Genomic DNA, 26,967 nt, shown 5'->3' on the forward strand with positions numbered 1-26,967 from the left:
AGCATGAAGTGAGAGCCAGCACGCTGCTCGGATGACTGAAATGCATAAATCCATTCGATCTGGGTCTGCATCATTCCACCGTTGTGCCATGTGTCGCTGAGTCCTGTAAGCATATTGTCAGGATGGCTGCCTCTGGTCATTTTTTAAACTCATAGCTGCTACATTTATGTATAAAATTGCAAATCAATACTCATTAAAGCTGCAATAAAGCAACATAGTATCGCATGATCAACAAAAACAAAAAATAAGTGATGCAGTAGAAACTGATGCAGTAGTGACTGAGGTAGCCTCCAATACCCATAATGCACCTGTAATAATTTTCTTGTTATATCCTTTTGTCAGATAAAAATGCCCTTGTCATTCAGGGGCTGTGACTGTAGCAGTGTAGGCAGGGGCAAAGTGCATCTTCCCTGCGCATCTCACACAATCAGTGTGCCTGCTAGGCCACAGTCTCAAAGGGCTAGGGACTGGTTGGTGACTGCCTGGCAACCACTGGTTGCTAGGGAAACATTAGTATTCCCAGACTGGTTGCGAGTTGGTGCTGGAAGTTGCTGTGAAGTCAACTGCTGAGGCCCAGTCAAGCAAACTGCGACGAGCAAATAGCTCCTGTGGATAAAGTGTAAGAGTTGTTGGAGTGTCCAAAAGAAGTTGAGATCAAGCGGCAGCTTTTGGGGCTAAGAAATGAAGCCAATGAAGACATTTATTAGCAAAATGCTAACTTGTTATAGGTTTCCCTATAAGAAAAAATAAATAACATAAATGTTTTATTTTAATTTGGAAATATTATTGGTATTTTATTTTTGAAATAAATTATTATTATTTTTTTTTTGTCAAGAAGCAGTTAAGCTCCATTTAGTCCTGTACCTCTGTGGATAACCTAGCTAACCAAGCTAGCTAGCCTACACTGCTAATTTGGCATTCCACTTTATCATCCAAATATGAAAAATTAAACAAGATGTGATGGCCAAAATACTATATCTGAAGCTTTAAAACAGTAGTCCACAAACGAGTGACGGCAAAGTGGCTGCTTCCATCTTTTCTTTACAGTCTGTGTTCAAGGCTCACTACTAGTTTTTCCAGGTACCTCCAAATGTTGCTCCTTTCCCTACTGTGTAGGTGTCACACGGAGTCAGCACACAGCTCTCGTCACAGGCCTAAACAGCAATGTTATTGTAGTTAATTAAAAAAACTCAAACTAGGTGTAAGAAATCTCTGAAACTAAACTGAACCGAAAGCAAAAACCTAATTAAATAAAAACTAATTAGCAGTTACAAAGGTTTGGACTTTCTATGCCAAATAGTGCATCCCATGACCAATCAACTGACCTTTTGTGTTTCCCTATTTGATGCGTAATGCCTGTTTGACACTTTGACTACAGAAAGAGTCTGAAGTGCAGCCTTTTTTTTTTTTTTCTTTTCTTCAGAGGAGACATGTTGCTGACATAATGGCAAACCTGCGTCATGTGGACCTTGCTTTGTGGATTACCAGAAGTCTGGATTTCATGTTGTAATAATTTATTTATTTTTTGCACGTTGTTAAGTTAGTCCTCAAGCAGGGAGCTGGTTTGAGGCCAGCTTTTGCAATAAATTGCTCTTTGTTGTGGTTCTTGACTTTCAGGGAGCTGCTGGAAAGTGTTTTTTCTTGTTGCATTTATCACAAAGCACTGCGGCATTGACTAAAATCTCTTGAAACGACTGAGTAAAGAAGGCTTGTAAAGGCGCTTTATGGTCCAGTTAGCTGCACATTCTGTAACCATTAGACAAACTGCCATATACTGCACATGTTTGGGTGGTGGTAGGGGGGTTTTCTGCACTCTGTCACCATGTCATTTCGCAGGGTCCGTGCTGCTGTTGTGGGAGTGCCGTAGTGGCAGTCCGCCTGCGCCTGGGGAAAAAATGAGTGACTTACCGTTAGTGACACCTCCGAACTTCTCTAAACAAACGCGTGCTTGTCCTACTGTGTCTCAGCTGTGAGAACTCTGTGAAATGGCCAGTCTAAAATTGATGAATCTCAGGGGACTTTTTCCTATGAATAGAAGAAATAAGTGTTGTCTCCTGGTTTCTGGTTTAACTAGGCCAATTGTCAAGCCTGACTGTGAATAGAGCTGCTGATTAGCTGTGGACCTTTAAGGAGGCCAGCTCTCTTATGGGTTTATTTTGCCATAATTAATTATCATCACAACGCTGACGTGCCTGTGGCTAAAGAAGAGTCTGGGTGTGTAGACTGTCTCGTGGTTAATGTGTTATAGTGAGAGGGCGTAAAAGAAAAAGGTCAGCCAAAAGGGAAAATGATAAATCTCCCATTAGTTTAATCGTGATCCTCTCTGCAAAAACCAGGAGATTGTCTTTTAGGATGCTTTTAGCCCGAGCCTGCCTCAGTCAGGACATGGCACCGTTTCTGAGCGTAGATGGGCCTGTCTGCTGTCGCTGTGACATTAATAGAAAGTGTCTATCTGGAAGGTGACTAACGTTCGTCTGATTGCCTCAGACCACCACTTGCTGCCTCAGCAGGAGTCACACTGGTCCTCCGGGTAATTGTGGACTCATAAATATTTGAGGTTCCCCGTGTAAGCCCAGACAGGCCTATCGTTGCACCTACGTATCAACATCTGAAGTTTGGTGGGTAAAGAAGGGGAAGAAGTCAGCCTCTCCCTTTCCTTAAGTAAATGTAAGCCTACAAGAGGAAGTGCTGGCAGCTCTTGAGGGCTGCCAAGTCTGCCTTTGTGTGTGCGTGTATGTGTGCGTGAGCAAGTGAGGCACCTGTTCTTCTGTGCAGTGTACTGGGTAAAGTGGTCAAAAGCTGGCAGGCCATCAGTACACCAGGCCAGGCATCGCCAGCTGCTCTCACAGTAAAAGCCATGAATGGCCTTTTGTTTCTGTCAGAAAACTCAACAAAAACATTTGTTTCGAAACTATGCAAGACGGTTCACTTTAGGTTTTCCTCAAGCTCCTCTGTGCAGTTACTAACATACATGCAGAGGAAAGGCTCGGGCCTGTTTACGAGCCTCCTCGGGCTCGGTGATCCTCCCTCGTGCTCAGCATCAGCCCTGTGCTCCTGCGGCTTCAGCTCTCCTCAAAGGGCCCTCTGTGCGGCTGGCTGGCAGGCCAAGTGTTTATGGAATTTCTCAGCTGTTTGTTGGGGTGTGGGGGGAAGTGGCTAATGAAATGTAATGTGCTAAACGAGTTCACCTCTGTCACAACGGCCTGACCCATGGTGCTTGTGTCAACCTTTCTTTCCTGTAGTAGAACGTTTATTTTAGGCAAAACATTCAGTGGCGAAGTAGAAGAGGCAGCAGTATCAGAACCAAAAACCCTTGTTAATCATGCTCGTGTTTTAAACTTTATACTTCCGGTTAGTAACTTTGAGCTGGAATAACACAAACGATACTGCAGTTTTCAAAGTGTTGTAACTTCCATGAAACCATCTGAATCTGAGATGATTTGATTCTTTTCTGCCACGTGCCTGCACTCGGGTACAGTTTACCTTAAGGCGAATTCGCTGTAAAAACGTGTGTTGCTAGGCAGAATACCGCTGGCCAGTCACATCAGAGCACATCAGGTGAGGCCCATTCGCTAATATTTAATTCTATTCATACATGCAAATGAATATTTCATTACACCAGGAGGTCACTTTAATTTTTTTCTTGTCACTGCTTACATTTCTGAAAACTCTGCCCGTTATCAGTATGTGATGAAAACTCAGCAGTTATATTTGTGTCTGCTACAAAGAACAAACTTGAAGGTGTCATCCTGAAAAGTCACAATAATTGGCAAATGAAATAAATCCTGCTTCGTGTTAATTATTCCTCGCTGCTGGACTTGAGTTAATCTTTCTGTTCGCCTTTGCACCGTTGTGCGTTTATTTACCCGGGCTGGAACTGTTATCGGGGCTTTTATTTGCTCTGTTATGCGGCACGTTACAAGCTGCAGTGTGTCCACCCCGAGCTATTTCTACATACGTTGATTAGTAGGTGTGCCGTGTTTGGCGGCCCAGTTCTGACCTACACCGCTCGATGACTGGCACTAATTTTAGGCTGCCCCACAGCAGATCATAGGCGAGTGCTGATGGTCTTCAATGCGTTCCACAGGCCTGTGGTTTAAAGGACCTCCCGGGCCAGCAGGCACTCCACACGAGCACAGATGTGATGATGAATTGACGGATAACATTTTTACAGTTTGAATGGCCTATTAGGGGAAAGGAAATCTTAACCGAGATATTCCTTCATTTATCTGAAAGAAACACTGCGAATCTCTGAGAATAACCTCACAGACGTCACAAATGAGCAAAAAAATAAAAAACATAATCAGAAATTCTTTGAGATTTAAGTAACAAAATTTATGATTGAGGGGATGAAACTGCTTTTCTTCCCCTCTCACACACCCAACTTTAGTTTACTGGGTTTGATAAACCTCATCGCACCACAGATACATCCTTTCTGCTTACGCCCATAGACTGTATATAAAAGATGGGCACTAGTCTCTGTGTGTTAGAACCTTAGCATTAGTGTTTAGGCCCCTGGGCATGTTGCCTTTTTTCTTTCTTTCTTGACATATATAGACCAAAGAGCAAAGTTCTATGTTACCAGCTAGCTACAAAACTTCGTCAGCTCATGTTAGCACGCATTTAAAGTTTTTCAGAAGAGCTTTGATGTCAGATATAACATGCATTTTTTTTTTCACATGAATTACTTTAATCTCAAAAACTGTCATGTTTTTCTTAGAAATGTCAAAATCCTAAATTCTGAGGGCATTTTTCCTCTGATAAATTGCAGTATGAGGATAAAGTTGCTTGTTGCTAATTATCGTCTGCTGTGATAGACGGATATCAAACTCTCAGACTCTGTATTCCGATTATCCTGTGTCACCACATATCGTAAAGTCCATCTCAACTTGCTATGAAGTGGGGTCACCACATCAGGTGTTTGAAAGGCTGTCACCCTTTGACTGGCCCCAGTGTTTGCCCTCCTTATCACCGCTGTTTCCCGAGTGACTCCACAGATCAGAGGAGAATCCATTTGGAGCCATAAAGTGGTGCTAAGCTTTTAACAACCTCTCACATTGGCCTCTTATCTTACGTTTTTTTCTAGAAGTGATACTTTCCTCTCCAGATCTATGCAACCGTTGTAGAGGCAACAGAAAGGCCGTCCTTTAGCATATCTTTTTTTTTTTTTTTTTTTTTTTTTAAACTTTGTAAATAAATTATGGATGCTTACTGTAAAATTTCAGTTCCAGCCTTTTCTGAGCCAAATAGTCCATTTGATATGTGTGCGTTTATTTATGGGAGCTTGTGATCTAAATTCTATCCATCCTTTGACTGAGATTTTGGTGGATAGTCAATATGTTCACAGCGGGGTCCAGTAATTGAGGATTGACTCAATTTGTCTTTTCCCAGCATTGAAATGGGCAAATATGGATGCTACCATTCTAGTTCCAAGGCTCGATCAATAAACCTCTTTGCCCTCTAAGTTTTATTTTTGGGAGCTGCTGTCTGATAATTTCCCCCATCAGTCAAATAGAATTGAAATTTTACCTGTGATACTTTCAAACAATGACATTAATTCACACAAGCCACAATAACAGCAGATCAGTTAATCTCAGTTGCAGCCCACATCAGCTGATCCCTCAGCTGAAACTCTTCGAATTATCTCATGTGGTGCATCTTCAATCAGTTCAATATTATTTATTTATAAAGCACCTAATCACCTCAAGGCTCTTAATATTGTAAGCTAAAGGCCCTACAATAACCCTAAACAATCAGACGACGCCAGTGTAAACAAGCACTTGGCAACAGTGGGAAGGGAAAACTTCCTTTTAACAGGAAGAAGCCTTCAGCAGAACCAGGCCTCAGGGAGGGGCAGCCATCTGCTACGACCAGGTGGAGGTATTTAAGATGCCTGCCTACAGTCACTCCAAATCTGCAAGCTGCTTTGCAACCCATCTCCACACCAGCTCCCCCTCTCATGCTGTGTCTGAACCAGTTAGTGTCATGTCTGTTGCCACTGGTACCTGCTTCTGTGCTCGGGTCGTGCAGTTGTTCTCACTTCCTCTGGCTTCTTGTGTATGAATGGGGAACGTCAGGGAGATGTGCTCCCAGAACCTAAATGACCACAGATGAAAAAATAACTACTTTCCAGAAAAAACAGCATATTTTTTTTAAACTGCTGTGACCTTAAAATGGCCATGTGATAACCCCAACCATTTTTTAGAAACCCAATACAGACTTTCACTCTGATGAAAGTGTCCCAAATAACACTTCCTGCTTCTTCTGTGATTGCTGTGTAGTGAAAAGGGACCACATGATTATTCCTGTGTCAGAGAATTCCCGATGCTGCTGCCGCAAAGATTCTGCTGCACATCTGTCGCTCCCTCCCTGCGTGTTTTGTCGTAGTTTATCTCTATGGATTAGGATTAGTGTATGTCTTTGCTTTGTCATCAGTGGGATATCCAGTGTGTATCCAGCATGCCTGTGGTATTAAAACTGCTGTGACTGTATTCTATGCAAGGCTCTTGTTTACATGCTGCAGGAAGGCAAAGTGCTTCATGATGACTGATTATTCCCCAGAAGCAGGCTTGGCAGTTGTTTGGCCGAGCCCCCTTTTATATATCCTTGAGATCTATTTTTGGGTGGTGCTCAGAGTGCTGGTGTGGGAAACCAAAACATTCAGTGTTGTGCATTAATAGGTAATAATACTTTTTAAATGATTTGCTTTGATTCACGGAACTAAAGGAAATCCTTCAAAAACATGGAATTACAGATTTCCGTGACGGTCCAAAATGAAATCAGCTTCTGTCTGATCCACAGCTCCACATAGCTCGCGACCACAGCTGTCGGGTTCAGCGATCTTATGTAATGTCATTAGAATGTATTTATTACGGCTCTATTGCACAGCTGAAACCATTTGTTGGGTATGAGACAGAACAGCAGGATTATTTTGCCACCCTCCAGCTAAATGTGTGATACTTTCTATTGTGTGATTTTGAAGCTGTTGGGATGCTGATAATAAAATAGGAACATAGCTCCTTCACTGTGACTTCCAACGCTGGCTGGAACATTACACTCTTAAATTGACTGAAATGTGTACTTTATTGAATAGTAATGTGCACATAGAGGCTGATAGCTTAGCAGTAATTGTTAAATCTAGATAACATTTACCTCAGTTTCGTTGGTCTATAACGAGATAAGATTTCGAGTTGCAGATATGACTAGCCTCAAATTTAAACAGGCATTTTGCATTGAAGCTAATCTGTTTAAAACAGCAGAGCTGCAAAAAAGGACTCCAGGTCATGCTCTTAGTAATATTTTCTTGGACTAGAAGGGCCATAATAAAATGAACAGGCATTTGCAAAGTACTTGAAAATGAATGGATTTTGAATTTTTTTTAACCACATCTTAGATCAAAGTTACTTACATTAATAGGTGGCATAAATCTTGAAGATTGGTCAAAGTTTGGTTAATGGCTTGTCAGATTTCTTAAAACCTGCAATCACTATCCAGTTTATTGCTAGTACCGGGTTAGAACCTCTTCGATCAGATGATCAAGCAGTTGTCCACACTGAGGAAGAAGAAGTCTGCCTTAACAGGAAGTAAACCAGATTTTCAGCAAATCACAGACAAAAACACTTATAAAGATTTGAATGTTTGAGTAATATTTTTCCGAATGCTAGTTGTATTTTTGTTGCTAGGCAGAAATTTCAGGATTACTGCTTTAAGTGTGGTTAAAATGCAGGCCTCATGGGCCGGTGTCCTGCAGGTTTTAGGTGTGTCCTGGATCCAACACAGCTGATTTAAATGTCTAAATTACCTCCTCAACATGTCTTGAAGTTTTCCAGAGGCCTGGTAATGAACTAAACATTTGATTAAGGTGTGTTGACCCAGGATGATATCTAAAACTTGCAGGACTCCCTTGAGGTCTGGAGTTCCCCACCCCTGCTTTAAACAGTGAAATAATAGCACACTTTGGGTCGGGCTCTGTTGTTTAACAACTGCATCTTGTAGGTAGTTTGTAGCTGTGAAAGAGCAGCCTTTACTTTGGTTTATTTGCTCACCCCTTTTTCAAAAGTCTGTTTGACACCTAGGTTCTTCTTAGTATAAGCAGAAAAGAGACATAAATTGTGAGTCACAGTGAATTATTGGAACCTGTACAAATCTGTTTCCATGTATGTCTGAAAAGTGTGGGCTGTCTGCAAAGTCTTTAATTATAAAAGGCATGTCACTGTTAGCTGGAATGTAGATTTGATAGCTGTGACTGTAGACGAATGTGTGTATTAGGAGTGGAAGCCTTTGTTAAAAGATGACCTTGTGCAGAGAGCCTGTTTCCGCTCTGAAGCAGACAAATTGCCGAATTTTCCGGACAAACTTGCCTGGACACTTCCTTCACGCTATCGGCCCTTGTGATTGCTAGAACAACAGCACTCACTGAGGGTCCATTGTGATGTGCACTTTCTCACACTGACCACAGCCAAGTCAGTGCTGTGCTTTTAAAAACGTCCCTATAAACAACACAAGTGGCTCAGTATTTAAGGCTTCGGTACATTTTTAAATCCTCCCTTTTACTTATTTGTGTTTGGACTGTATTCTAAGCTCTGGCTATTTCTTAGTTTAGATAGTTTGTGGCTCCAAAGCCTGCAGCCTGAGAGAGGATGCGTTAGTCATCCTTTCTCGGGCTCGATGTATAATTTCACCGAAGCACAGAGTAGCCGTTCACATGGACTCCCCCCCCCCTGGGCTGTGTAGCTGTTTGGACTGCGGTAGTCTCCTCCTCAAGCAGTTCATACAGCTCTCTGTCTCTGCTGGGCCCAGTGTGTTTGTTTGACGCCTTTGTCACAGCCTCTGCGGATGTCATCCTGTCAGTTGCCTGTCTTCAAGGCCTCCCCAGGGAAACTTGTCTTTATCTTCCTCCAGTCTCCGGAATCCTCTCTTTCCTGTTTTCAAGCTGAGGCAAACCAGTCTTGTAGCCATAAAACTGTTATGAATTGTTGTCTTTTTAAAGTGTCCACTCCATATTGGTATTTTTATTTTTTATTTTTTGTTGTGCGGATAGGCATCTCTGCTTTGGATCTTCCACACAGCTTGACAAGCATGATATACTAATAATTGCTGGTGAGTCAGGATTGGCTGACACTGATTACAGGATCTAGTCATTGGCGATCTGATTTTATCTGTCTTAAAAAAATCTGATTTCACAAGGTCCAGGGAGTATAACATGTTTCGCTGTGGGATGCAGTCATTCGGCTTTGTTGTTTTGGATCTCTCTAAATGCAAAATAGCACAGATGTGCATATGAGGGCATGTTGTGACCCATAAAGAGTTTATGTTCAATTTGTCATTGTTATAGCTTACAGCGTATGCTGTGAGCTGGATGTCATCCTGATGTTACCAGAATGACACTAATTTATCCATGTAAATTTAAACACTAGGGTTAAATAAGGAGTTCCACAGGGTTCTGTGTTGGGACCAATTCTTTGTACATAATATAATATAAGTGGATTTGAATGGAATTGAATATTATGCCCAGTTAAAGCACTATCTTTCACATTTCCTGTGATGTTGAACACTACATAAAAAAGCTGAAGGAGGCATGATATACCAAGGTTGGCATAACAAGAGCTTGTGTGTTACTCGTGCAGTTTGCCAGGCTAATCCGATGACCTGGCAGGAGCCCTCAGCGGCTGGCTCTGGCTGTATGGTAGATTTGTGTAGGTAACAGGTTTACAAAGATTAAAAGATTTAATAGGAAGACAAATGGCAGGAAAAGACAGCTCATTCCTTATTTTAATACCCGCTGTTATACATGCAACTATGTTCTGAAAACAGGTTTCCAACAATAAACACACGCTGGCAGGAAAATATCACATAAATACATTACAGAAATGTCTTTGCCTTAAATGAACAAAGATTCTTTGGCATCACCTGAAGAGGGCTGTTGAGTCAAGACATGTCGGAAAATGAATGAACTGAAATGGTTTTGTTGGAGGAACAGTCATAAATTCCTCTTCATTGTTTTGCAAGTCTTATAGGTGGCTACTGAAAATATCTGATGAAGGTTGTTACTGCTAAATTCAATAGTTTACTTACTTTTTTCCAGCCTACACTAGAATATTGCTCAGTTTGTTCAGTGAAAGAGATGAAAAAAGTTTGTATAAAGTTAACAACCCTTTGACACTGTGTTAATAAAATCTGTGATGCATGATGGTAAAATGCATGATCAGGACATTATATGGATTCTTGTTTCATTAAAAAGGAGTTTTTACTAGTTTTTTTTCTAGGCTTTAAATGCACATCTTCATCACTCCCACTATGTCCAGGATCGCTGTGTTAGCACCTTCTGGCTTATTCACAATTGACAAAAACTGATGCTCCAGTTTGCTGCATTTCCCATGATGTTTTCTCTGCTTTAACTACACGGCCTAACAGTTTAATAGCACACCATGTGACTATTGTGCTTTGTTTCACTGTTTCTCACAGAGGCATCCTACAACGAAAACTCTCCATCATATGGCTACGACCTGGAGCATTCAGACGAGCTTGGGCCTCGCCACGGACCTCTGTCCTTCACGGGATCTCCTACCTCCTCGCCACGGCTCCGCTCCAAAATCAGGAACAACCGAGACAACCAGTCATCTGGTTCTCTGGACTCCCCGCTGTCGGTAGTGTTGCTTTAATGACTACAGTTAGACACGTAAACTGTGCTGCCTCCTCTTCTCTGCTGTCTCACTGTCCTTCATTGCCATCTCTCCAAACGTATTTCGTAGCTGTGGTTTCTCAGTTCTGTGGAAAAGTTACTTCTTCCAATATCACCCTTTGGAAGCCCAGGCCTTCCTCATTTCATTTCAGTTTTCCTGTTGTTGCTTGTGATTCTGCTCCCACATGCTTTATGTGCACATAAATGATAAACGTGCTGCACGATGTTGAGGAATTTGCTTTTTGCTGCTTGATGCTGGAGGAACAAATGACTTGATTCAAAATGTGGCACAGTGCCAGTCTTATGACATAACGGTGTCTTAGCACTGTGGTAATCTTTAAAAGATTGTTATTGCTACATTTTTTTTTATTTTTTTTTTACTTAGTAAGATCTTTAAAAAAAGTGTGATCCTATATTTCCCATAATATATCTTGTTGGCATTTGCTGTCACACCCTGCCTTCTTAAATAAAGGCCTCCAACTTACAAACTGCACGTCCCCACAGTTTGTGATTTCTGGTGCTGAAATGTAAAAATTTTAGCCACTGAAAGTGACAAGCAAACTAAATAAGGCGCCCTTCAGAGAGGCATTAACAGGGATACCCGAGCTCAGGCATCCATACCGCAACAATAAAACATCCAGTGCGTGTTTGCCATGTAGCTCCCAGATGGGAATGCTTTTCAGCGTTGCTGAAAAAGACCATACATACTCAGCAAACATACTGTGTGTAAACAGATGTTAAAAGGAGACGGCGCTCCCCTCCCCCTCCAGTCTGCCCCTCTCCTATCTGCGGTATTCTTATCCTCTGATGTGTACACTTGGTGATCTTCAAAGCCGAAATCATGGTGGAGGGTGGGCTCACTTGACTTGCAGCTTCTCCTCCTCCTCCTCCTCCTCCTTCTTCTTCTTCTTCTTCTTCTTCTTCTTCTTCTTCTTCTTCTTCTTCTTCTTCTTCTTCTTCTTCTTCTTCTTCTTTTTTTATTTAGCAAATATAATGGCAGCATTTGATGCAATCAGTGCTCCAGTGAGTTTCTCATTGAATGACTCCTACTGGGGGTGACAGATGTCTTTGACCTGTTTGGACTAACAACTCCAGGATCAGAAACACATTTGTCTTCCTCAAGATGCTAGGAGTTTCTGCTGCTGTCCTCTTGGAATGTAAAACTCCTACAGACCTCCTACAAATCTGGACTCCTATAATCCCACAGCAAAAATATCTGCAGCTGGGGGTTTGCAGAGGTGCACGGGCAGCTTTTGTAAAGATCAAACACGTTGATAAATGGCATGTCATTACTGTGACTGTGTGACTTTTGTGTAGGTGAATACCATTTCTCCCTGTTTGCCAACTGTTTTCTTTCTTCCCATGTTTGTTTCAGGTGGAGCTGGATCAGGAGAAGGGGTTAGAGATGAGAAAGTGGGTTCTGTCAGGAATCCTGGCCAGTGAAGAGACCTACCTCAGCCACCTGGAGGCCCTGCTGATAGTATGTGTAATATGAAAACAGGCTTTTAAAAGACATTCTTAGCTTTAGTTTAGTAGCAGCTGAAAATGGGACCTATTAAGGTCATTTTCAGCTGTTTTATAATTTTATTCTGGGAATCCATTAGTGTAGCTTTGCCTGACTTGCAGTTCACAAAAACCCTCAGTTATGTTATAGTCACCTTTTATCCATCCACTCAGTCCTCCTTTGTCTTAAACAAGCTATTTTAATTCCTGTCTCCTGAGGGCCTCTTAATTAAACTTAATTTAGTGGTGTAATGTAAGTATTTTTAAACAAGTTCAATTTTCTTATTCGTTTCTTTAGTATTTCTATGTCATGCTACATTCTACTTTTGCAAGTATTATACTTCATATTGTATTATTTTAAAAGATTCAGCCAATAGTTATTTTGTGGGCGAATACAAAGTATATAAACTGATAATGTTTTAGAATAAGGTATTCAGCAATGTGTAAATGAATTGAAACGCCTGTAAGTGAGGTACTAATGACTGAATGAATATGAGTCACTGTGAGCAATGAGCATTTTGACTTTGTGGGGAAAAAAAATGTCTTCATGTTCATACAAGTAACAAGGACGTGCATGAACATGCAATCCAGAGAAAAGCTAAAACCGACCCCACGATTTAATGGGTGTAGAACCACAAGATATCACAGCAACAATAACTTGAAGTTATTGTTGTTTGCTGTACAACTTTATAAGTCTCTCATGTCGTCCAGGAGGAATTCTGGCCCCCTCTTCTTAACGTTGTTGCTTCAGTTCATCGGGTTTTGGAAGTAGTTGTGTGTGAACAGCATTTCAGTCAGATAGAAGCCTGGACTTTGGCCTCATCACAACGTTGCAGCAACTGGATTCTTTTCTTTTTCTGCCCTTTTGTTGTAAATTTGCTGCTGTGCTTGAGATCATTGTCCTGTTGCATGACTGTTTTGGCCAAACTTTACCTGTTGAACAGATGGCCTCATATTTCACTCTTGTGTATACCAAAGTATTCTGGAGTTCAATGCTGATCAGTGGCTGTAAAACAAGGCAGAACCATCAAATTATCGCCCCTTCACCTTAACCACCTCATATGTGCTTCACAGCTGGTATGAGGTATTTGTGCTGATATGCTGTGTTTGGGTTTTCCCTGAAGTGCCGGTGTGTGTTATGGCCAGATAGCTCCACTTTGGTCTTGTATTTCCAAAGGACATTTTTCTTAGAAGTCTTGTGGTTTGCTCATATTCTACTTTGAAAACCTAGACTGTGCTGCTACGTTTTTGTTTTGTTTTTTGTCAGAGAGAACAGGCTTTATCCCGGAAACCCTTCAAACAAGCCATACTTGTTCAGTCTTGTTCTAATTGTACTCTCATAAACTGCAACATGCTAACTGAGGCCGGTGAAGTCCGAGATGTAGCTCTTGTTTGGCTTTTTGTTTTTCCTGATCTGATCATAGTGCGGCCTTATCTTTGCGTGAATTTGCTGGGTTGTCTGCTGATTTGAAGACTGTGGTGTTGTCAACACACCTGAATGCTCCGGACCAGCAAACTGCCTAAACCTCTGATTTTATAGAGATGCTCAAACTTGGTGATGATCAATTAATCAAGTGCATTTGATTATCAAAATGTGACTTACTTATATTTCCTATTGAAGCAGGAAAGGTGTACTTCACTTTTTACAGGACTGAATATATTTATGCTAATACTTGCGTATTTAAAAATAATGGATGCAGGATTTGTAGCAAAGTACTTTTATACTTTGTCATAAAACTAGAAAAAGCAATTTGAAACCTAGCACACTTAGCATTAGAAACACACTAGAAATGAATCCAATTATTACAATTTTGTTACCTTATTTTGTATAACTTTTGATAAGATAGCTGACGTAAGCTAATTTTGTTAGCATAGAGACTGGTCCAACCCTTTTTAATAGTAAGTAATAGATTTTCTTCATGCAAACAAACAAGATAACTTGCAGTTATATGACAAATTTCTTTGCTTAACTGTTTTTTGGTGTTTTTGCAGACACAGTGTTCACATTTTTTAGAATTATCTCATGTTAGCTAATCTTAGCTAATGCTACTAAACACGTCATTCACCTTTGGTATTTACTGTATTGACTCATGTTCTGTGGTTACTATTTTGCAAGGCCTTCAGTTATTCTTTATAAATGGTCATATATGGTTGTGATTATTTTTGTAGCCCATGAAACCTCTGAGGGCAGCAGCCACAACATCCCAACCGATGCTGACCATCCAGCAGATAGAGACCATCTTCTTCAAAGTACCGGAGCTTCATGAGATCCACAAAGACTTCTATGATGCTCTGCTGCCTCGAGTAGAGAACTGGAGCCACCAGCAGTGTGTGGGCGACCTTTTCCAGAAGCTGGTAAGTAAGCAGCTTGCTTACTTACTTAGCTTTGTTTGATGTAATGGGATGAGCTGGAAAACAAAAAAGTCAGTCTCAACATAACTGTAAGTTGAGAATGTTGCTCTTCCAGTTAACTCTCATCCTCTGTCATAATGATCTCACTGGTACAGCTGGTGCTGAGAAAAAAAGACAAATGTCACCTGTTGTTCATGGACGGTTGCTTTATGACACATGAATGAAAAGCTTTAGCCAGAACATGTTCTTCCGTTACTCCTATTAACTTGGAATTCGGCAGAAACAGACAAAGTAAACAAGGAAGTCTGAACGCAGTGAACAACAAAGTGTTTGATGAGCTGATAAAAGTGAAACATTCCTTTATTTGATTTGATTTGTAACAGTTTAAGCAGAATTTAGCCACCATATAAAGAGTGGCAGTCCTTTCAGCTAAACTCAGTCCTCCTTTGGATAAAAAGAGCAAGCATCAAATAACACGAAACCTCCAAGCACCAAATTGCATGTTGGTTTTTGATCAAAGAGACCACCATTTCTCAAGTCAGTAACTTTCAGATGCTAATTATAGTGCTCCTTAAATGTCATTCCTTGATCATTAATGAGCGTTAAAAGAGGGGAGACTTGGAGAGGGGAAAGGTGGGAGTCGTTGGCTGTAATGTAATCCTCAGTGGATCTTGCACATCTGAGTAGACTGCCTGGAGTCGTCTCCTGGCCAGATAAAAGCCTTGTTTCGCCACATGACAAGCAGTAAAGGAGTGCAAAAATCCTCTATAGAACGTTAATGAATAAGAGCTACCTCAGTGTTTGCCACTGGATGACGAAAGATTAAAGATGCATACATGCAGGGATTTCTATAAACACGTGCACAAACATTGAATCACACTCTGCTTTATCAGTTGCCTCTGTATTCCTGCCAACTCGTGCCTGAGCAGGCACAGCGCACTGTGACACTGTGGTGCTAACAGACTAGTAAAATCTATCAGAGTCTAAGCTTTATCTGCTTGTGCCCTTTAGGCCAGCCAGCTCGGAGTGTACCGGGCCTTTGTGGATAACTATAAGGTTGCTGTGGAGACGGCAGACAAGTGCTGCCAGGCAAACGCTCAGTTTGCAGAGATATCTGAGGTATGTAATCATGCTACGCACAGCAGGACTGCAGCAGGCAAGTGTTTGATGTTGTGCAGCTCCCCGGGACAAGTGATGACAGGGCTGTTTTCGGCAATCCTCGCAGTGTAATGAGCTGAGCGACTGCAGCAGTTGTTTTAATTGCTCCGTGGGTCAGTTACTGTGGTTTCTCAAGTTTTTTTTGTCTTATTCCAAATATTTCCTCTGGTGTTGACTTCCTGGCAGAATCTCATGGTCAGAAGCACAAAGGATTGCAAAGACCAGTCGGCTAAATATTCACTGGAAAGTGAGTAGTGACTCAGATGAACACAGCGCCTCCACGTTAATCAATATTGCTAGGAGTAGTTGAGTTGTGATGAGGCCTGTTGAACTGACTCTTCCTCCTCCTCCTCCTCCCACAGCTCTCCTCTACAAGCCTGTGGACAGAGTGACGCGCAGTACTCTTGTTCTGCATGTAAGTTGGATATGGAGCTTCATTTTATCCACATGAAGACTTTCCTACAACTCTGTTTGTCATATTTCCTCTATTCTAGGACTTACTGAAGCACACACCTTCCAGCCACCCAGACTATCCGCTGTTACAGGATGCCCTGCGCATCTCCCAGAACTTCCTGTCCAGTATAAATGAAGAGATCACACCGCGCAGGCAGTCCATGACAGTAAAGAAAGGAGAGGTCAGCGTTTAATCAATACTATGCTCATATATTTGACTTTCTCAATGAACACCCACGCCTGCAATTTCCACTTTATCTGGACTGTTGACAGTAAAATGTTCAAGGTGCCTGGAAGCTGCTGTAAAAGCGTGTGTCAGGTTGCTGCTGAGTCATCTCACCCTGTCTGATGTAGCCATGAAGGAAGTGGAGCGTAGAGGAAGCTCATGACAAAGCCATGCAAACACACCGGAGTTGAGGGGTCTCCAGGAAAATCCGTCGATTACCTCTGTGCTCACTCCCATCCTTCCCTCAGAGCTGGTCCATCCCTGCTTCCCAGAAATGACGCCTTATCAACTTTTACTGTCTAAATTGCTTTTCGCAGTGGGCGTGTACGGGCTTAGTAGTGCTTCCTGACCTCTCTGTCTCCCCCTGCGTCACGCACCTCTGCGGTCTGAGTCAGATGACCCAGTTGAGAACTTCCTCTGTTTTTCCTGGGAATCGGTTCTGCCCACCAGGATAGGATGTCAAATTCAAGAAAGTTTTCCAGAACATTCCTTTGCTTATTGTTCAGGAAGTCTGAACGCCTGCTGAGAGATCGACAGATAACAAGCCATGACTTGGCTATCAATTGAAAATATGGGTTTGTTGTTGTTTGCGCTCACCTCGTGACTAAATGTGCATCCATTGTTGATGTTTTGCAACGTGACCGCCTGTAATTAGCCCGAGCATTTAAACCCGCGAGCGTGTTTAGCTTCACCTCCGGTGTGAATGCCTCAGTTGTCATTTTAGTGCAGCAACATATAGCATTAGAAGGGTGTGAACTCTGTGCAGTGACAGCTGTTGTTTTTTTCCATTGGATTATTGACAGTTTGTGGTCTTGTTTAAGTCGCAGAACAATAAGCGGATGTAACCCTGCCACCTCTTTCAGAAACCAGGACGGTGTCGAACGTGCTTGAGTCCTTCACCAGCGTGTTTGTGACTTGCCAGAACTGAGCTGGTGTAAAAACGGCAGAGGAAAACCATGCTGCAGTGATTTCCTTGTTTTTGTCAGACTGTGGTTGGTGTGGGATGGCAGTGTCTCATATGGGCAGTGTCACTGTAAACAGCCTCATCCCAGAGGTCAGAGGGAAGAAAAGGAATTTCGATGCATGCTGTTGCAGGAAAGCTTAGTGTCATCACATTGTACAGCATAAGCTCAGGCTCCAGTATCAGAACCTATTGCCAAATAAGAACCTGAAACACAGAGCATAAGAGGCTTAAAGAGACAGTCACCCCCGAGATCAAGCTTCATTCTTTCATGCTGGTTATACCAAATCAGACCAGGCAATGTTTTTCCAATTTTTTTCAGTGTTCTGTTGTCCAATTTTGGAGCCAGTGTGAATTGTAGCATCAGTTTTCCTCTCTTAGCTGATAGGACTGGCACCCAGTGTGGTCTTCTGCAAGGTTTAATGTGCTGTGTTCAGAGAAACTCTTCTGCATATCTTGTTTCAACAAGTGGGCATTTGAGTTATTGTTTCCTGACTGTTTTCAGACTCAAGCTGTCTGATTATTCCCCTCTGACCTCTGGCATCAACAAAGCATTTTCACCCCGAGAATTAGCGCTCACTGCATATATTTGCTTTTTTTCCGGAACCTTCAATGTAAACTACAGAAATAGTCGTGTGAAAAAATCTCAGTAGGTCAGTAGTTTCTGGAATATTCAGACCGTTCAAATTCACTTAAATCACCTTTCTTCCCCAGTCTGATGCTCACTTTGACCTTCAGCAAGTTGTCTTGACCATCTCTACATGGATAAACTCATGACAGGAGTTTCTACCATGTGATTGACTGATTCGATTTGTGTGAATGAGCAGCTGAGCATATGTGGGTAGTATGCTCAGATGACACCGTTATGTTTACATTCTATCATGCGGCCTCTAGAGCTACCCTTTATTCACGGGCATAAACTGTATACAAAAGATGGACATTCATTCATTAAAACTGATGCGCAAACACAACTATGGCAAAAGAAACCTGGTTAGCGAATTGAACTAGCAGAGAAACTATTAGCGGTCTGTGTTTACATCCACCAGCCAATACAACCATTCCCCTAACTTTAATCCTTAACAACATCCAAATGGGTTTGTTTTGAAACAATTACTCCCTCCAGCATTTGTACAGGAAGGGACAAACTATTCATAGAGACTAAAACCAATATTCTATCTAGTAATAATGATGCTTATTAATGTGGTTTAGTTGTGTGTATCAACATGGCAACTCCTTTGTGAAACTGCCCACAGCAAAAGTTCACTGGATTAAAGTTTCTGGAAAGAGAATTTACTGCTGAGTTTTTCTCTTGTACTTTTTGGCGTTTTGAACACTACAAGGCAAGCTTCATTTAGTTCCATTATATATAAGCAAAGGTCGTAATAGCCTTTATTTCCAGCACTGGGCATTTCACTTCAAAACAATCTGGGTGGATAAATACTACTGGGTTGAATTCATCTGAGAGCAGTAGCAACACCGCAGCGTTTAAAGTATTCACAACCATCAGCACTTATATAATGTGAAACCATTTTAAACGGCGCAACAACGTCAAACCTAAATTAGACGGTGTACTCTCAGCACCTCCTGTGGTGTGCCACTGTTTACCCTGCAGCAGGATAGGTATACTGGTTGAGATGTGACATGCTTTGTACACACTGATCCCTTGTTTCCTTTGGCAGAACCGTCAGCTCCTGAGGGATCGCTTTATGGTGGAGCTGGTGGAAGGTTCCAGGAAACTCCGTCACGTCTTCCTCTTCACCGACCTGCTGCTCTGCACCAAGCTGAAGAAACAGGCTGCAGGGTGAGTCTGGGTCAGCGTCCAGCCTGAGGTTACAGATGCAGGCATGTGACCTGGAACATCCACTGGTTTAAACCCCCGTTGGGGAAATGAGAGTGACTCCTCCCAGGAACTTAAATTGTCCTTTGCTGAAAATAGAACTATTTCAGTTTGAACAAACAGTTTTTGTACTCTGACGCTGCTAACAAGCGATTCTAAAGGCAGCTAAAAATTTTTTTATTTGTAGCCTTCTTGTATCTTGTATTTCAACAGGAAAGGGCAACAGTATGACTGTAAGTGGTACATCCCCCTGGCTGACCTGACCTTTCAGACCATCGAGGACTGCGAGTCCAGCCCCGTTCCTCTCGTTCAGGATGAGGAGATTGATGCACTGAAGATCAAAATCTCCCAGATCAAGAACGATATCCAAAGAGAGAAGGTGACTACAGAAACATACGTGACAGAGTTCAGAACAAACAGCATCATACCACCAGGGTGATGACTGCTTTGTACCAAAAAAACAAGCAAAAATAAATTGAGGAAGTACAGATTAACATGTGAGCAGAGCTGAGTGTCTAGACAGGCCTGTACTGCATTAACGCTGCTCCTGTTTATCTGCAGAGAACCACTAAAGGGTCCAAGGTGATTGAGCGACTGAGGAAGAAGTTGTCAGAGCAAGAGTCCCTGCTGCTTCTCATGTCCCCCAACATGGCTTTCAGGGTGGCCAACAGAAACGGCAAAGTGAGTCAGGGGTCCTTAGGAGGGAATTGGGGAAAGGAGTAAAGACTTTTTATATGAAATAGGTTTTTTCTATCATTGTTAATTTGGTTTTTACTGCCCTCTGCAGTTGATACAATGAAATTGCACCATTTGAGCTCAAGAAACTATTGAAATACTCTTCCCCCCCCTTTTTGCCTTTCAGGGCTTCACATTTCTGATCTCTTCTGATTACGAGCGTGCAGAGTGGAGGGAGCTCATTCGTGAGCAGCAGAAAAAGTGTATGTTTTTCTTTTCTTATAAAAATTTAAGACAGGATGGCAGCACTGTTGAAGCAGCTTCAATGCTATTTTCACCCCCTTTCACTGTAACATACAGGCTTTAAAAGCTTCTCTCTGACTTCTCTGGAGCTGCAGATGCTCACCAACTCGTGTGTGAAGCTCCAGACTGTTCACACAATTCCAATGACAATGAATAAGGAGGGTAAGATTGTATAGCATTGGATTAAATCTACGTTTTAATACAGCCTTGTGTTGTACTTAACATTTGACCCCCCTGCCTCCTTTCCTTCCACAGATGATGAGTCACCTGGTTTATATGGCTTCCTGAATGTCATTGTCCACTCTGCATCGGGGCTCAAACAGAGCTTGAGTAGGCGTCTTAAAGTTTTTGTTTTTTTTCTAAATAGAAATCATTTTGTTGATTACTGTAAAGGTTGCATGTAGTTTCACATCACTTTGTGTGTTGACCCATCCCTCTTCCTCCCTTTCGCTTTCTCTGTCTCTCTGCGGCTGTCAGCTGGGAGGGCAGCTGCAGGAGAACAAGTGGGATTAGTCATGAACAAGCCTCTTCAAATACACCTTTGAGTGCTCAAATCACCGCCTGCTTGAGAAACTTTACACTGTTTGTCACAGTGTGTTTTAAAAAAAAATAGTTCCCAGGAAACAGCCAGTGATATTGACTGGGACAAATTTACTGGGAAATGAATATCAGAGTCACATTAACTAAAGAGAAAGAGAGGATTCTGGTCCAAAGCCAGCAGTCAGTTGCAGAGACAGAGGGAGCACACAGCACAGTCTGGGCATGTCTCAGCTGGGTGACTAATGTGGATGCTCAGTTTTAAGTTTCACTTTGATTCAACTGTTCTTCTGCTTCCACCCGCTAGACCTGTACTGCTCTCTGGAGGTGGATGCCTTTGGCTACTTTGTGAACAAAGCTAAAACACGCGTGTACAGAGACAGCACAGAGCCCAACTGGAACGAGGTGAGAAGACAAATCCGTAAGCAGAAAAAGACGTCCCTTTACTCAAGCAAAAAACTCGCCCACATATTTTGCATGAAATTATTTGAGTAGTTCAAAAAAAAAACCTTCATTGTATACTCAAGGAAATTCAAAAATTCACACAAATGTGCACACAGCTGAAACCTAATGAGCATTTGTTCTGTTCCTGCACAAGGAGTTTGAGATTGAACTGGAGGGCTCTCAAACGCTGAGGCTGCTCTGCTACGAGAAGTGCTGCAGCAAAGTGAAGCAAAGCAAAGAGGACGGAGAGGTCACAGACAAGATTGTGGCTAAAGGACAAATAAAGGTACAGACAAAACACAGAAGATGTGGGTCACAGCAGAAGTTTGTATGTTTGTATAAAAAAACAACTTCAAAGAACGATTACAGTTTTAAGATACTTCTTATTAGATTTACCAGTTCAAGATCTGACCAATAGCAGCTTTCCTTTGGTCCAAATCAGTATGAACAACTGGGAGTTTAGAAAATGGTTCAGTTTATATAATATTTTGCGTGACTACACATGTTTTTTTTAAAAGTTGGTCAACAAAAATGATGTCTGTGCCAGGACACTGGGATACTGTATGATGTAAAAAACAAACAACAACTTGTGAACACTGCCATTTGCTGGCAGGTCCTGGTGTACTCAGTCTGCATTTTGGGTATAATTTATTATTACAATTTATAATTCATGAAGTTGGCGCCATTATGGCATGTGCATAAATGCATGCAACACTTTGACTTAAGAAGCAAGTCGTTGGGTTCTCAGATGCAGCAGGAATACTAGAGTCAGCAGAAAGACTTCTACAAACAGCTCAAAGCAACACACTAACTCCAGCTGGGAATAACATTTTGTGAACCCTTTAAACTGTGGTCAGCATTAGTGAGTCTCATTAATTCAGCCTGTCACAGGCTCTTTTTTTCTTCATCACAGTAAAGAACTCAACTGAAAGTTTCATTTGTAAACCTTTTACTCTGTTACATATGTGAACTTGTGCAGCAAAATGAGTGAATTAAAGGCTGTATACATAAAAGCTATTTGGCCGATGTTTCCCCTGGTCTTTATAGACCAGTGTTGATACTGATCTCGACTTTAAATCTTAACATTTCCACGCACAAATCTCTGCCTCTGTAAATTGAGCTTGCGCCCTCTAGTCTGTTGATTCTGGGCACTTCACAGTGTTGTCTTATCTGTGTTGGCTAATCCTGCCCTGTGGGAGCCCTTTGCCTTTGGAAAAAGAAATGAGTCTTGAGGTTGCCACTGGGTCACTTCAGCTTGACCCCCTGATTGGGTGTAGTGACAGGAGAAGGATTAGAGTTTGGGGTTGACCGAATGTAGCTGCTGGCACTGCTCCAGAGTATAATGGAGCGAGAAAGACTCACGGCTCTGTTTGATCTGACAGTGAAGGGATTTCACTGCTGGACAGGTGGGTCAAAACACAGCGGAGCTTTAGAGGAGGGGGCATGGTGGGGGGTAGCATTCAGATATTTGCTAGCAGCTCCGAAGTAGGGCACCAGTCGGGTGTATCGTGGATTTGAATATTAAGTAATGCGTCAGATATGAGGAAGACGAGGCACGTGTTAGTTCTGATGTTAAAGGTCAATAGTGCTAATCGGTAACTAGGCTGAGAGGATCCTCTTTAGGCTACTTGATATGCAAATTTACCAGCCAACACTCCTTGCAGCGGCAGGGGTGAAGCATGCTGGTAATGAGGGTAGGAGGGGATTCTCAGGAGTTAATCCCCCAAATCCATCTGGGAGGTAGAACAACACACAAGCAAACGTGGCTGACTGGCGTGGCTTTGTTCCTTTCTGACTTCCAGTGGAATGAAAGGATATGGAGTCTTATATTGCATGAATGTGAAGATGGGACAGCGGGACACGATTTTTTAAATTTTTTTTTTTACTAAAGATTCAATGAAGAGGATCAATATTCTTCAATGGCTCGTTATTCGGGGAACAAGGACCCGCTGCTCTTGTTAGTGTGCCGGCTTGGAAAATTGTGATATCCGTGGAACAGTGCTGCTTTCTTTGTTTGTTAACCATCAGTCCGCAGAAAAAGCTTTTCGGAGTTGAGAAACGCAAATGCCAGAAATAAAGAGCGAGAGTAACCCAAAGGAAGAGGAGATCATGGATCAGGCAGAGGGTAGGCTTGAAGAAGAGGGAGACGCAACTCTAAGAAAACCCACGAGTACAGGGGCCCGTTTGTGGGAGAGAGTCCGCAGCAGTCTGATCAGACCAAAGGTAACGTGGTAATGTGGAAGTGAGCTGCAGGCTGTCTCGGAAAGCACTTTTTTCCTCCTTCTGGCAGATATCTAAAACCCTATTTCTGTCAGGCTTGAACTCTTTTGAGGTTTAGAACGTGTAGTGTAGCGCCTGTGATTGTTTTTTTTATCTTTTGGATAAAGAAGCATTATATAAGAAAATTGTTTTTCACCGAGCAAAGGATTATCTCAGTGAGATTCGATGGTTTCTTGGGTGACAGAACATCTGTCGCATTGGACAGGCACGGTGCTTAGTGGTGAGGGCGTGATGTTATCACATTACTCATGCCTGATCACTGTAAATAAAAGCTGGCAGTTGCTGTTAGTCACATGCCTCAAATAGATTAGTGGAATGGGATAACACCAGCAGAGACATGTGGTGCAATTACACTGAAATTTTCCCTAAATTTGTTCTCGCTCACTAACTTTCAGTTCAGATCAATAGGCGCATGTTTTCTGTTTTTTAAATTGTGAACTCATTGTCCATTTTTATTTATTTTTCTTTCCTTCTAGTTGGATCCACAGACGCTACAAAGTAAAGACTGGCAGAGGACAGTCATCACCATGAATGGGGTGAGTGTTTCCAGCTGACCAGAGAGAACCGGCTAAATTAGGAATGACACCGAAGTCGGCAGCGTGGGTTTCAGTGTCGAGTCCACACAAAATTTACTGGAAAGATAAATGTTGAGATTTAAATGCTGGTTCTCCTTGTTTGTCTCACCATTTCCTCTTATTAATGATGAATAGATATTAAGAAAGTATTAAGGCTGCTTAAAACCCACTTTAAGATGTGTCAAATCTGCCATCCATCATCTTCCGTTTAACCAGTTCATTTGTTTTTGTGTTTCTGTTTAACTGGAATCAACTGTGCCACGTTGTTAAAGGAGATCAGCTATGTTTTCCTTATCTCATATTAAGATTAAGACAATGATGTCAGAGCATGTGCGAGTAATCCCAGTGAGCTAAAAGCTGAGTGACGAGTGCAATGAAAGTAGGTAACATCTCAGGCAAGTAGCTCTTGCACTGAGCAAAGAAGCCCCGCAGACGTGCTGTTAAAACCTTCAGTTTGAGAGAGGCAGCCAGGCCAAAGAAAGCTGGCTTAAAGCAAGGACACAGGGCAGGGAGGGAGAGCAGCTTGTTTCAGATGGTGGATGAAATAAATATGATAACTGTGGACAATCTTCAACTGTGAATCATGCAAAGCTACTCTAGTAGAGTCCAAGATGAAAAATCGACGCTAGAAATGAGCTTGAACCAAGGTAATATATAAATATGGAGGTCTATGGGGCTCGACTTGCCAGCCTGCTTTGCCCACTTGCCAACAGTTGCTAACTTTTGATTAACAGTCCAGTAAAACAGACATCATCAAGTCGTTTTGATGCCTCTTTATGTTATGTTTTAGGATTGAACTTGTTGTTATCACTCAGGCTGACTTTATCTAATCTTTTTGTCAGATTGAGGTGAAGCTTTCCATGAAGTTCACCGGCAGAGAGTTCAGTTTGAAGCGAATGCCTTCCAGGAAGCAGTCTGGCGTCTTTGGAGTGAAAATCAACGCAGTAACAAAGTGAGTAGCTGTTAAGTGTTGACTGTCATTGTTATCTATTTGTAAGATTTAACATGTTTCATTATGTCAGGATATGTGAAAGTTTGTTTGTTTGTTTTTGGCGTAACACCAGGACCCTAAAGGTGAAGCACCAAAGTGGATTTTTTTCATTTTGTCATTCACGCCAGAAACATGCCAAACTACCTTATGTGGAAAAAGCTTATTTGACTTTAACTAAAAAACAAAAGGAAAGAAGCTAGACCGCCACAAGTCAGAACAGATTGATGTAAATGTGGTCTTTAAAAACATTAGTACTGGTGATAAAGTAAATAGATTCAGCTGTGGTCTGATTTACATGCCCTGTTTCTACGATCTGTGGAATTCTTAGTAGCTGTAACCTTGTTTTTGTGCCACTGTGTCATTAATAGGCGAGAACGCTCCAAGGTCCCGCTCATTGTCCGCCAGTGTGTAGAGGAGATTGAGCGACGGGGCATGGACGAAGTTGGGATTTACAGAGTATCTGGTGTCGCAACTGACATTCAGGCGCTGAAGGCTGCCTTTGATTCAAGTGAGTTCACTTTAAACTTGGGAAACAGAGACAGCTGTTTTAGAACAAATATACTTGATGTGAAGACAAATGTAAGAAAAGAGTCCTGAGAAATCAACTTCCACCCTGCTCAGTATATATATTTTTTCCCCCTCAAAGCTCTTGTATTCCTTGGTATATACTGACCGATGTCTCATTTGTCTTGCAGACAACAAGGACGTGGCTCTCATGATGCGGGAGATGGACGTAAACGCCATCGCTGGAACACTGAAGCTGTATTTCCGTGAGCTGCCGGAGCCTCTTTTCACTGATGAGTTGTACCCAAACTTTGCTGGAGGCATTGGTTAGTCACCACCTCATGTTTAACTCACCCCTACAGCATCTTTGTTGGTCAGGAGGAGATACATTTGTTGTTTTTGTCACCAGAATATTCATATGTGCATCTGCCTTACAGCTCTTTCTGACAGTGTGGCCAAGGAGAGCTGTATGGTCAACCTTCTGCTGTCCCTACCGGAGCCTAATCTGTTGACTTTTCTCTTCCTGCTTGACCACTTGAAAAGGTAACCAGCTTTCATTAAATCTGTTATAGCACGTACCGAGTTATCAAAATAGAAGACACTTTAAGAACATTAAACAAGACTGTCAAATCTTCAAAGAATTACATTTATATATCAAGGGTTTTTTTGCCTCTTGGGGCCATTTTTTGTGAAAAGAGTACTGAGAAAGCAGAATATGATCATGAGCTCTGAATAGTGTTGTAAGCAGCTGAAATCAGTTTACTCTGTAGGGTAGCTGGACATGTAGCCTTAAACATAGGGTTAAAGTAGAGCCAATGATTCTTCACATCAGAAAAGCCCCACAGACATGGTTCTTGGTGGTACTTGATCTTTGTGATTTTTCTGGGAACCCTGAGGTAGACTCAGAACTTCCGTAAGCGAATTTATCTCATCTGGCCTGGGAAAATCTTGGAATCTCCCTGGAGGTACTAGAAAACATTGCTGCCCAGAAGGACATCCGGAATATCCTGTTTACCCTGCTGCCTCACAAACAGATGAAGATGGGTGGATGTTTCATAGTTTAGTTAAATATGAATTTTGTGTGGTAAAAGATGGTTATGGTAACTAATTTGAATGTAATTGTTTGCACACTTTTGGTACAGAATCAGTTTGCTGACATCGCTTTTTACCTCATCTCTTGCATTTACATTTTATACCTTTTTGTGAAGATGTGCTGTTTAGTTAGGATTTTGCTAAACTAATTTTTATTATTATTTTTTTACATCATTCTTATAGGGTGGCTGAAAATGAAAGCATCAATAAGATGTCTTTGCACAACATAGCCACCGTCTTTGGCCCCACTTTGCTTCGGCCGTCTGAAAAAGACAGCAAACTCTCAAGCAGCTCGCAGCCAATCTCCATGAACGACTGCTGGTCCCTAGAGGTCATGGCTCAGGTAAAACCCGTGATGAGTGAGACTGCAGCGTTTAGAGAGCCCGTATGGGTCT

The 26,967-nt window shown here is 42.0% G+C and overlaps 1 protein-coding gene across 1 annotated transcript in view; it reads left to right on the plus strand.

Moving 5' to 3' along the window:
- The window catches only part of si:dkey-91m11.5 (PH_BCR_vertebrate and RhoGAP_Bcr domain-containing protein), a 31,336-nt gene that overhangs the window by 2,991 nt on the left and 1,378 nt on the right, over positions 1-26,967 (plus strand). The window contains exons 2-22 of the mRNA XM_040049991.1: positions 10,465-10,646; positions 12,057-12,161; positions 14,354-14,539; positions 15,548-15,655; positions 15,881-15,941; positions 16,057-16,109; positions 16,189-16,329; positions 19,014-19,135; positions 19,385-19,550; positions 19,733-19,852; positions 20,034-20,109; positions 20,207-20,311; positions 20,405-20,479; positions 20,994-21,091; positions 21,285-21,416; positions 23,887-23,946; positions 24,828-24,937; positions 25,345-25,484; positions 25,672-25,806; positions 25,918-26,023; positions 26,756-26,915. Of these exons, the coding sequence (XP_039905925.1) occupies positions 10,465-10,646; positions 12,057-12,161; positions 14,354-14,539; positions 15,548-15,655; positions 15,881-15,941; positions 16,057-16,109; positions 16,189-16,329; positions 19,014-19,135; positions 19,385-19,550; positions 19,733-19,852; positions 20,034-20,109; positions 20,207-20,311; positions 20,405-20,479; positions 20,994-21,091; positions 21,285-21,416; positions 23,887-23,946; positions 24,828-24,937; positions 25,345-25,484; positions 25,672-25,806; positions 25,918-26,023; positions 26,756-26,915 (2,441 nt within the window). The remainder of the gene's footprint in view (positions 1-10,464; positions 10,647-12,056; positions 12,162-14,353; positions 14,540-15,547; positions 15,656-15,880; positions 15,942-16,056; positions 16,110-16,188; positions 16,330-19,013; positions 19,136-19,384; positions 19,551-19,732; positions 19,853-20,033; positions 20,110-20,206; positions 20,312-20,404; positions 20,480-20,993; positions 21,092-21,284; positions 21,417-23,886; positions 23,947-24,827; positions 24,938-25,344; positions 25,485-25,671; positions 25,807-25,917; positions 26,024-26,755; positions 26,916-26,967) is intronic.

Source organism: Simochromis diagramma, unplaced genomic scaffold, assembly GCF_900408965.1.
Source record: "Simochromis diagramma unplaced genomic scaffold, fSimDia1.1 OVJJ01000159.1, whole genome shotgun sequence".
NCBI lineage: Eukaryota > Metazoa > Chordata > Actinopteri > Cichliformes > Cichlidae > Simochromis > Simochromis diagramma.